Below are 12,541 nucleotides of genomic sequence, written 5' to 3'. Positions count from 1 at the left end.
TTCAGGGCTATTGTTGAATTGGTAGTTATGGTGTAGATGTATTATTTAAAATCAGTCAGTTTCAAATGCAGACAGTGCCCAGGTATGAACGAGATCCATTTCTAAGTCTGTCATTAAGTTGAATTTGTAGGTAAGTCAGAACAGATGCATACTACTTATTTAGTCAATTCAGTTAGTCAAATGTTTGTAGTATATAATGTTACCTTTCTATGCATATACACTCAACACAGTGTTACTGATGAACTGTTGAAGGCACACAATGTTTTCATGCAAGGGAACGCTAACTTGCACCTGATGTAAATTTCAACTTCAGTCCTTTCTTGTTGACCCTCAGTGACCACCCTGCCACCAGAATTATGTAACCATGCAGACAAGAAAACATTCACTCATTGAAGGACCGTTTGTCTGAAGTATCAAACCTTGCACCTACACAATCCAATAATAAAAGCACACAGTGATAGCCAGATGTATACAAATTCTTAGCAAAAAATCCCCCAGACCCAGAGAAAAGATAAAAGTTTGTGTAGTCAAAAATGGAAAATTTTAAAGCAATGATTTGCATACTCAATCCAAGTCTTACTGTCCCTTCAATGATACATTTTAATAAACTGATGGAGAGGAGATAAAAGAAAATTTTTCAGAAAGTGATGACTTGAATTAAAGCTACCAACAGGAAACCTGCAATCACCATCAATATATGGACAAATCTGGCAACTATAGCTTATCTTGGTATATCATGCCATTTTATTGGAGAACACTGGAACATGAAGTCAATCTGCTTTACCACCATGCTGCTGGAGCGAAGACATAAAGCATCCAACATCGTTGACTGGATGGAGGAGATTGTATGCAGATTTGAAATTTTCCCAGCAAACGTTGTTGTTGTTGTTGTGCATGATAATGGTGCCAATATTGTTACATCCAGTCCTTTCAAAAGCTTTTGGAGCAGCATGCTGCCTTATGAAGTATTTTAAGAAAAGTGAATAAGCCTCCACAAAGCTAAAAGCAAAACAGCTACAGATGGGAACACTTGAGCACAAACTTGTACAGGTTGCAAGCACATGATGGAACAGTAAGTTCTACTTGATTATTAGACTGGTTGAGCAAAGGTGGCCTATAACTGCAACACCCTGCTGTTACACAGAGAAACAAGAAGTACTTTGAATTACAAGCTAAGCAATGGAGCCTGCTTGAAGAGCTTTCCACTGCTCTTAAAAACATGTTGAATGTGCCACTGTTTTTATAAGTGGCGAGAAATACCATGCAATTTCTTCAATACCCCAACTTGTATCAAGGCTAATGAAATCCATAATGGATGTGTGTTTGAGTCAAGTGCAGTGCAGGCTTTCCAAGTCATTGCTATGGAGCAGCTTCTGCAACAATGGAGGAAGGAGGCCACATTTTTAGACTCGCACCAAACTTAGTAGTCCTTGTTACTGCACGGAACCCACTGTTTAGAAAGCTGATGTGTCCGACACCTGCACAATTGTTCCATCTGCAAGCTAAAGTGCAAAAACAGGAGGCACTTGAAGTGAAAAGAAAAATGGGATCACCAACAGTGTCAGTCAAACGTCTGTGCTGCCAGTACCTTCACCAGTAATACAGCTGCTGGACCTACAGATGCTGTAACCGTCACTTCTCTTGGCTTGCTACTTGGCTCGGGAAGCAGCATTGAAGAAGACAAGAGATTTGGAAGCTAAAGAAATCTTTGGGAAGGTTTTAAAGAATGAAATCTTGGCATACTTTGGAGAGAAACAAACTGCCAAAGAAGAAAAACCATTACTTTGGTGGAAGACTAATCAGGCTAGATACCCCACTCTGGCCAGCCTTGTAAAGACCTGCCTATATATTCCTGCTACATCAACACCATCTAACCATCTCTTTTTGCTTTTAGGCAACAAATCTTCCAAAAAAAAGAGCCAGCCTTAGCCAAGAACATGTGGTGAGGCTTACATTTTTGCATTGCAATTCAAAACTCCTGTATATTTACATCCGTGGTGATACTGGTAAAGCAATTTCAGAGTTTGTTTTTAAAGCTACTTGTTTTTTGAGCCACTGTTAGAGCAATTTAAGTAACATAATTAAGTTAGTTATGTTTTACTGCAGAAAAAATTAGGTTTATTGCATTTTAAAATGTTTTTTCACATCATGTATGTTTTACTTTTTTGTTTTCTGTTTTGTTATACAGTATATTGTAGTTAGAAGGAACTCTTGCTCACATCATTGCAGAAATTATATAAAAAAATAAATTTTCAATAAAATTGTGGTGATAAATGTTTTTATTCCGATTAATATTGTAAACTTATTGTTCAGTGATTATAAAAAATAAATTCTAGAATATATACAAAACCTGCGGTGGGTTGGCACCCTGCCCGGGATTGATTCCTGCCTTGTGCCCTGTGTTGGCCGGGATTGGCTCCAGCAGACCCCTGGGACCCTGTGTTCGGATTCAGCAGGTTGGAAAATGGATGGATGGATATATACAATACCCTTAAAATGCATACTTTTTTAACTAAACATGTACACAAAATATTTATAATACATACTAGTCATTGCACTAGAACAGTAGTGCATACACATTAGTAGGAACAGTCTATATTAAATGGCAAGGGACTTTGACCTCATTCTTTTTGTTGGTCGTATTTTTCTTTCTTTCAGCCTTTCTTTAGTTGATGTTTACTTGTTGAGCTGACCGTTCTTCGCGGGCTGCCGCCGTGTATTATGTGTCTTTAATTTTCTGTGACAGTAATACTGTCTTGTACGGCTCTATTCAATAAGGGCGCGCACAAAAAGGCGAGCTTCAAAAGGGCGACCTCAATTGAGTGTGGCGAATAAAGGCGTTCGTAGATAATTTAGTTCAAACGGCTCTGGAATATGTGAAGAGCAACAAAGGTGCAGATCTTTATTTACGCACGTCTTTATTCGCTGCGACCAATTGAGGTCGCCCTTTTGATGCTCGCCTTTTTGTGCGCGCCCTTATTGAAGGATACCGTCTTGTATGTCCGCTGGCTTGTACGTCCGTAATATACCTTTAATTTTCTCTGGCGGTAATACAAGCGTGCACGTCGGTAATATGCCTTTAATCTCCTCTGACAGTAATGTGGCTGTAATATGCGTCACTGTATTGTGTACCTTTAATTTCCTGGTTTGTACTGGTTTGTATTTCCGTAAAACGCCTCTAACTTTCTCTGACAGTAATATCGCGCGTCGCCCTGTGCCCCGCGCATGCGCACTTCATCAGAGGACACCCACACACGGACACCTGGACACACATAGGGATTTTATATATATATATATATAGATGATATAAAAGAAAATAAAATGCTAATAATTACAACCCACAGTAATATTAATGTTAGTTAATTTAGCAATTTAGATGCAAATAAGTAAGCAACACAACAATATCCACTGTGTTGGAATATATTTTTCTTTGTGAAGTGTGACCAATCAGGGAATGAGATGATGTAATGAGCGGAATCCAATCAGGAAAGGGCCACATAATTAGAACAAACAAATCAGAGTGTAACCAAAATCTGTGTGTTCGGCCATCCACACCACAGTGCTGAGCCAACGTTTTCAGAGGTCTCTATTTTCGCCTTTCATTTTCACTACCCCACTACCTACATCTGAAAACAGAGACGCAGTAATGTGGACTGAGCCCAAGAACACTAGGAACATTACTAAAATTATGAAGAGAATACACTGTTCAGCCCAACAGAACTTGTCAGTACTGTCCACAATCTCCAAAACAACTTGAAGATGAGTTTTGAAGGCACCTAAAGACCTTCTCTCCACCAGTCTACTTGCTTATTGATTCCATGCGTCTCTGATACTCTGTATAGTTCAAAGATTAAATGGTATAATTAAAAAAAAGTGTTATTTGCTCAATATGGTGTCCTTTATCTTTTGTTATTTTGTGGTTTGGAGACCTGAAAACATTCAGTGTGAAAAATTTACAGTCAAGTACTGTAAACTAAGAAAGGGGGCAATTAGTTTTTTATGGGTTTAGTTAAATGTGTGTATCATTCTTTTTAAATGTCTATATTGTTCTTAGAGGATTTCTTATTCATTTCTATGGACGGGAATACTCTGCTACATGCTTCAAACATCTATCCCTAGTGCATGGGAGATAATCATTCAGTGGCACTATTTGTTTTACATTGCATGAGTCTGTTGCACTAGGAACCAATTCCAGAACATTATTCTCAGAGTTTTTGTTAATCGAGGGTAGTATTGTATTAAAAAATATGAAGAAGCATGAGAAACTTTGTCCAACAATCAACCAAAAGTTAGACTAAGAACTGATAAGTCAAAAAAGATGAATGTTGTTGAACTTAACAAATTAGGTAAAACATTTTTTTTAAAAAAGCCCCAGTTGGTTAGATGAGTACAAGATTGGATCTTTGGTCGCTCATACCATCTGTAATTTTGATGTTGGGATAGAAATGCACATTAAAGTATTATATCAACCTGGAAATATTGTGGAGTAATGTTCATGTTTTCGTTATGTTTTGCAGCTGTTGGTTAAAGTTGGACTTGTGGCTTTTTGGATTCAACTAGGTATCAGGATAATGCCAAAAATTGGTTGCTTCAATAAGCAAATTGCATCGTTGCACTGATGGGCATTTCTTTATGATGGTGTTTCTAAAAATCACTCAATCAATAAAAAAAAATGTTATGAAGAAAAGTACACAATATATGGTTTGGATTGACTAGGTTATTCCATAAGCATAGACCTAAAGATTTAGAATTTGGAATGTCTATATGAATAAAGCCTACAGTATATTTACCTACCCCCCTAAACCCCATTTGTTCTCCAGATATTATAAGAAAAGGTGGCTTTCTACATTTTCTATGCCATATGAGATTACTGGTATAAAGTACTTTCTTTCATTTCCTTTCACAAAGTGCTGTTTTACTATAGTAATGAGATACAGTTAGGTCCATAAATATTTTGACAGAGACAACTTTTTTCTAATTTTGGTTCTGTACAGTACCACAATGAATTTTAAATGAAACGACTCTGATGCAGTTGAAGTGCAGACTTTCAGCTTTAATTCAGTGGGGTGAACAAAACGATTGCATAAAAATGTGAGGCAACTAAAACATTTTTTTATCACAATCCCTTCATTTTAGGGGCTCAAAAGTAATTGGACAATTGATTCAAAGGCTATTTCATGGGCAGGTGTGGGCAAGTCCGTCGTTATGTCATTATCAATTAAGCAGATACAAGGCCTGGAGTTGATTTGAGGTGTGGTGCTTGCATGTGGAAGATTTTGCTGTGAACTGACAACATGCGGTCAAAGGAGCTCCCCATGCAGGTGAAAGAAGCCATCCTTAAGCTGTGAAAACAGAAAAACCCATCCGAGAAATTGCTACAATATTACAAGTGGCAAAATCTACAGTTTGGTACATCCTGAGAAAGAAACCAAGCACTGGTGAACTCCGCAACGCAAAAAGACCTGGACGTCCTTGGAAGACAACAGTGATGGATGATCGCAGAATCATTTCCATGGTGAAGAGAAACCCCTTCACAACAGCCAACCAAGTGAACAACATTCTCTAGGGGGTAGGCGTATCGATATCCAAGTCTACCATAAAGAGAAGACTGCATGAAAGTAAATACAGAGGGTGCACTGCAAGGTGCAAGCCACTCATAAGCCTCAAGAATAGAAAGGCTAGATTGGACTTTGCTAAAGAACATCTAAAAAAAAGCCAGCACAGTTCTGGAAAAACATTCTTTGGACAGATGAAACCAAGATCAACCTCTACCAGAATGATGGCAAGAAAAAGTATGGAGAAGGCGTGGAACACCTCATTATCCAAAGCATACCACATCATCTGTAAAACACGGTGGAGGCAGTGTGATGGCTTGGGAGTGCATGGTTGCCAGTGGCACTGGGACACTAGTGTTTATTGATGATGTGACACAGGACAGAAGCAGCTGAATGAATTCTGAGGTGTTCAGAGACATACTGTCTGCTCAAATCCAGCTAAATGCAGTCAAATTGATTGGGTGGCGTTTCATGATACAGATGGACAATGACCCAAAACATACAGCCAAAGCAACCCAGGAGTTTGTTAAAGGAAAGAAGTGGAAAATTCTTGAATGGCCAAGTCAGTCACCTGATCTTAACCTAATTGAGCATGCATTTCACTTGTTGAAGACTAAACTTCGGACAGAAAGGCCCACAAACAAACAGCAACTGAAAGCCGCTGCAGTAAAGGCCTGGCAGAGCATTAAAAAGGAGGAAACCCAGCATCTGGTGATGTCCATAAGTTCAAGACTTTAGGCTGTCATTGCCAGCAAAGGGTTTTCAACCAAGTATTAGAAATGAACATTTTATTTCCAGTAATTTAATTTGTTCAATTACTATTGAGCCCCTGAAATGAAGGGATTGTGTTAAAAACATGCTTTAGTTGCCTCACATTTTTATGCAATCGTTTTGTTCACCCCACTGAATTAAAGCTGAAAGCCTGCACTTCAACTGCATCTGAGTTGTTTCATTTAAAATTCATTGTGGTAATGTACAGAACCAAAATTAGAAAAAAGTTGTCTCTGTTCAAATATTTATGGACCTAACTGTATATGCAGTCATGGCCGAAATTATCAGCACCCCTGGAATTTTCCCAGAAAATGCAACATTTCTCCCAGAAAATTATTGCAATTACAAATGTTTTGGTATACACATGTTTATTTCCTTTATGTGCATTGGAACAACACAAAAAAAAGGAGAAAAAAAAGCCAAATCTGACATCATTTCACACAAAACTCAAAAACCGGGCTGGACAAAATTTTTGGCACCTGCAACTTAATATTTGGTTGCACGCCCTTTGGAAAAAATAACTGAAATCAAGCGCTTCCTATAACCATCAACAAGCTTGTTATACCTCTCAACTGGAATTTCCGACCACTCTTCTTTTGCAAACTATTCAAGGTCTCTCAGATTTGAAGGGCCCAGTGCAGCAGTGTGTCTGTTTGCGGAGAGAGCGTTGACCTTGTTGAGAGGTTTACTTACCTGGGCAGTGACATTCATGTCTCTGGTGACTCTTCCTATGAAGTCAGTAGACGGATTGGGAGAGCATGGGGGGGTCATGAGGTTGCTGGAAAGGAGTGTGTGGCGCTCCCGATATCTATGCAAAGACGAAGGTCCAAGTCTTTAGAGTCCTGGTGCTTCCTGTCTTGCTATATGGTTGCGAGACATGGACGCTATCCAGTGACCTGAGACAAAGACTGGACTCCTTTGGTACTGTGTCTCTCTGGGAAATCCTTAGGTACCGTTGGTTTGACTTTGTGTCGAATGAGCGGTTGCTCATGGAGTCACATTACCTGCATTGTGAGGGAGCGACAGTTACGGCACTACGGCCATGTGGTGCGTTTCCCTGAGGGTGATCCAGCTCGTAAGATGTTGGGGACCCGAGTGGCTGGGCCAGACCAAGGGGTTGCCCATGTAACACCTGGCTGCAGCAGATAGAGGGTCATTTCCGGCAGGTGGGACTGGACTGCGTGTCTGCCTGGGTTTCCAACCAGAAACCGAGTTGTTTTGTTGTGTAGTGGGTTCTCTACAGTGCATGCTCCTCAACTTGATTTAACTTGAATGCAATATTAGGTAGATCAGTGTGTATATATCTATATATCTCTATATATATTATATATCTATATATAAAATCTGGATGCTGTATAGCGCCTGACCCGGCACAGACTGATGCAGAGGCACGTACAAAATGAACACAGGCTTTATTATTCTTCAACTGTGGGACACGTCTTCCCCGTGCCACACAGCCCAAAACAGTCCCAAAGCACAATTGCAACACCACCAAAACACTCTTCCTTTACCACCAGACCTCCTCTAGCTTAGTCCTCCTCCTTCCGACTCTCGAGTGGTGGTGGCTGGCCCTTTTTATAGCCCACCCGGAAGCATTCCAGGTGCTTGACCACCTGGTCCTAATTGCACTTCTGGGTGGGGCTGAAGATTTGTCCAGCCGGGCTGTTGACTCCATGCAGCTCCCCCTAGCGGCCATCCGAGCTCCCAACCAGGCTGTGGAAGACTCCATCTCCCATGGAGCCATGCGAAAGGTTGGGGGATCACCGTCCACCAGGGAGGCTGCCACCAAGCGTCCCGGGGGAGGTACTGAGCTGCCCATGGTTGCTTCCCCGGAACAGATGCAGCAGGGGCGTTCCTGCCGGGCATGGGACCCGGCTGTCCATCACAATATATATATATATATATATAAGAGAGAGAGAGAGAGATATATGTTCATAATCACTGTTTTCTTTCAATTTTATAAATAACTCAAAATATTTTAACACTGATGGCAGAAACCTAGTGTAAAACTCAAACGTTTTGTAAATTGCACATTTTTGTACACTGTAACACATTGATTTTATTTTTTCTTTGAAGCTTAGTTTCTAGTTGTTCAGTTATCAGAATTTTTGCAGTTTCAGTGCCTGTCGGTAGTTACATAAATACGTACACTATTAAAATAATCCAAACTCTTGCACTAGCTTTTATATTAATGTCTGCTCCTTATATTCCTTGAGCTCGTAAACTAAATGGACTCTGTAAGACTTGCTTAAAAATTTTGAGTCTTTTGTTCTTAGTAGCAAAATTCAAATAGAACACATGGACATGGGTCACATTATAAAGATTATGTGAAATTTGCAAGTTGCAAACCGATTTGCATTCTCCCATTAACAAAACAAATCTACCAGGTCATGTCACTGAGTAACAGTTGATAATGTTTTCTAAATCTTAAGGAGCAAAAACTTTCAAGAGCAAGATGCACAGTGGAGTTGTGCTCTTATAACCTTCTTTTTATTTATTGCAGTTAATCAGAGAAGCAGTTGGAATGTAGTATGGTAGAGAATAAACAGAAGAGTCCCATCTAAACCACGTGGAGAAATGCAAGCATGTAACGCTAAACTTTCTAAAAAAAAAAAAAAAAAAAAAAAAATGTATTAGATATTTGACAGATTGCCATTTTCTGTTAGTGTAGCTAATGAACTTTAAATAAAGGAACATCAAATTGGTCAAAATTGGATGGAAGTTAGTGAATGTTTGTGCCACAAAAGACATACTGTACACATTACATATTACATTCACCTCAAGTTTAACAAACTCAGAAATTGAAAAAAAATCTTTTAAGTATTAATAATGTATAGAAACAAAACTAAATTGCCCAAACATGATTGGGGATCTGTTAAGCTGCTGTCATCTTTTTGCTATTTTAGTTATTTTTTGACATTATTTCATTCAGTTTTATCTGCTTTTGATTCATTTTAACTTAAAACACACATTTAGTGCTTTGTAAATACAGTATCTGTTTCATTTTAGATTATTTATGTGCACTCTTGTTCACTTCATTTCAGGGTGATGAGATGGTCCCATTAAAACAAGATGTGCGTCCAGGTAAGGATTTTTAACTCACAGTTAAGTAAAATCAAAAAGCTGTGAGCTACAAAACTTTATCTGGACTAAAGCGTGCTGTTTTTAATAGGCCAATCTTATTATCTTTACTGATAGTGTATATTCCTGTCATCTACAAATATTAATAGTGTCATCTATCTTTTTTGTGATTTTGTTCTTTTAAGAATAATATTTTTATATTGTAGAATGATTAAAACTTTGAAAGTCAGCAGTTTGTACCTTTTTGTTCTGTTTATAGAGGTATGAAGTTCTTACCGTAATTCACTTTTCCATGACAAATATGCTACGATGGACAGGCTCTCTCTCCATCAAGGCTTTCTTTTGGAACCCTGTGATCCTGAAATTGGATGGACCAGGTTCAATAAATTAATTAAATCAAAACATGCTTAAAATAAATGACTTGCTTGTTATATTTACCTATAATAGATGTTTTTGTGTAAGAATCTGTATCAACAACTAGCCAACTAGAAAACACAATTTCTAAGTTTCTGATATTAAATTCCATTTAGGTGTATATTTTTCTTGCATATCAAATGTACTTTTTAATAGTGTGTTTTTTTTGTTTTTTTTTGGTGCTGTCTCTGCCTTTAATGTGTATTGCCATTCTGTAGGATATGCTCTTTTTTCTTTTTTAATTGCACTGCTATAACTGATCTTTGGCAAACTCAAGAATGCCAAGCTTGAGTCTAATCCGCACAATAAGTTGACTGTTCTATTTACCAAGTGTGTAAACAATTTGTATATACTTTTTAAGTTTACTTAATTAGCTGACACCTTTATCCAAGGTGACTTAACAATGTTTATGATACAGTTGGTTACCATAGATACTCGCGTATTAGTCAATCTCGCAGATAAGTCGAGTGTATTTTTAAGCCGAAAGTTACGAAATTTGTTATGACCCGCGTACAAGTCGAGGGTAAAACTTGACAGCTATCAGAGATGAAAGGCAACAATCAGCTGTTAATGGCAACAAAACTCACTGTCACGTCACAGGCATTCCCTCTGTGCTTGGAGAAATGCTAGACTCATTGACTCGGCAACTAATCCTTGCGTGTACGTGAGTTGCGAAATGTAAACAAAGGCAAGATGGCATCGACATGTCACAAGGGAGCGAAGCGAGTGCAGAAAAGAAAACACTCGGCAGACGATGTTTTGCACATTATCGCTGAGTCGGACTCTGATTTTTCAGAATCGGATTTTATTGACAGTGATCAGGAATCGAGTAAGAGAGTGAGAAGCCGGCATCAGCTGATAGGACACCAGCCGATGCCGCGCCAGCTGAACGCATTCACGCAGCCGATGCATCTACGGCAAGGTTCACGTGGAAGGAATACCCAGACATTGATCCGTGGGAGCCGAACTGGCTACCGGACTTCACAAGACAGCATGGCTTGCTGTTGGACATGATCACCCTCTGCTGGACTACTTCAGGCTGCTCTCTCTTGATGCTGCTTTTCAGCTACTGTCAGACAAGACAAACAGGTAGGCAGAGAAATTTTTTGAATTGCGGGCTGCGCTTGCATCGCATTGATAGCGTGCCTTGCCTTGGTTCTTTTGATTCCAAATCTGGTTGCACGTGGCAGCTAATGGTATGTTTGTTATCCAAAACCTGCTAATGCTCAAATTCAAGTATTTCACAGTTTAAAGAATTATTTAATGAAATTAGAAAAAAACTAGCTAATTAGCAATAGTATTGCTGGCTTATAATTATTTCAAAGACCATGGGAAACGGCAGATGACCGGTGATTTAAAACCGTGAAGCGTTAAGTGTACAATGTCATTACCCAAATTCTATGGACAATTGTGTTGCCCCGTGGATAAGTCGACCCTGTTTTTTTTTAATGAATTTTAAGGCATAAATTTTTCGACTTATACACGAGTATAAACGGTAAATTTCTTTTGGTTTTCCAATTGGAGCACAGGCAGGTCAAGTGACTTGCTCATGGTCACATGGTGTTAGTAGCAGGATTTGAACACATAGTTAAACTTATTTTAAATTTAATTAGTGACCCTGTGTTAGGATATAGTGGGTTAGATAATAACTGACTAAATAATGTAATAGTACCATGTAAAAGAATTACTTGATTATTTCTGATCTGTGTAAAGTTTATATTGAATTGATATATTTCAGTAAAATCAATCACTTTTAATTTTTATAAAGAACTATTAAAACATTTTTTGCCAGATTGATTTTTATTTTTACAATTTACCTGCATCTATTCATATTTTTGTGTAAATTACATAATTTCTTTTTCAACAGTCTTTTTTAATCAGCCAGACTCTTGTCATTATTGTGAAAAAGCTCTCTGTTTCAGTATCAAAGTTAAATATTTGAGTACTCTTGGGTGTATCAATGTATCAACCATTATATCAGTTTCAGGATCAAATTTGATATTACAGTAATCCCTCCTCCATCGCGGGGGTTGCGTTCCAGAGCCACCCGCGAAATAAAATCCGCGAAGTAGAAAACATATGTTTATATGGTTATTTTTATATTGTCATGCTTGGGTCACAGATTTGCGCACAAACACAGGAGGTTGTAGAGAGACAGGAACGTTATTCAAACACTGCAAACAAACATTTGTCTCTTTTTCAAAAGTTTAAACTGTGCTCCATGACAGGACAGAGATGACAGTTCTGTCTCACAATTAAAAGAATGCAAACATATCTTCCTCTTCAAAGGAGTGCGTGTCAGGAGCACAGAATGTCACATAGATAGAGAAAACAATCTCTAGCAAACAAATCAATAGGGCTGTTTGGCTTTTAAGTATGCGAAGCACCGCGGCACAAAGCTGTTGAAGGCGGCAGCTCACACCACCTCCGTCTGGAGCAGGGGGAGAGTAAGCAATCTAGCTTCTCAGCCATCTGCCAATAGCGTCCCTTGTATGAAATCAACTGGGCAAACCAACTGAGGAAGCATGTACCAGAAATTAAAAGACCCATTGTCCGCAGAAATCCGCGAACCAGCAAAAAATCCGCGATATATATTTAAATATGCTTACATATAAAATGTGCGATGGAGTGAAGCCGCGAAAGGCGAAGCGCGATATAGCGAGGGATCACTGTATATGGTATGTTCTGGCTAATGAGACACTCTGATTTGAAGATTCACT

The 12,541-nt window shown here is 38.8% G+C and overlaps 1 protein-coding gene across 2 annotated transcripts in view; it reads left to right on the top strand.

Moving 5' to 3' along the window:
* The window catches only part of slc35b2 (solute carrier family 35 member B2), a 36,896-nt gene that overhangs the window by 18,151 nt on the left and 6,204 nt on the right, over positions 1–12,541 (top strand). The window contains exon 2 of one of the 2 annotated variants that reach the window (XM_028797181.2): positions 9,371–9,410. The exons of the other annotated variant lie outside the window; for it this stretch is intronic. Within the exon in view, the coding sequence (XP_028653014.1) occupies positions 9,380–9,410 (31 nt within the window). The 5' untranslated portion in view covers positions 9,371–9,379. The remainder of the gene's footprint in view (positions 1–9,370; positions 9,411–12,541) is intronic. 2 annotated transcript variants of the gene reach the window in all.

This window comes from Erpetoichthys calabaricus, chromosome 3 (genome assembly GCF_900747795.2).
Source record: "Erpetoichthys calabaricus chromosome 3, fErpCal1.3, whole genome shotgun sequence".
NCBI classification, from domain to species: domain Eukaryota; kingdom Metazoa; phylum Chordata; class Cladistia; order Polypteriformes; family Polypteridae; genus Erpetoichthys; species Erpetoichthys calabaricus.
The sequence above is the reverse complement of the archived record's forward strand: the minus strand, read 5'-3'. Positions and strand labels throughout refer to the sequence as shown.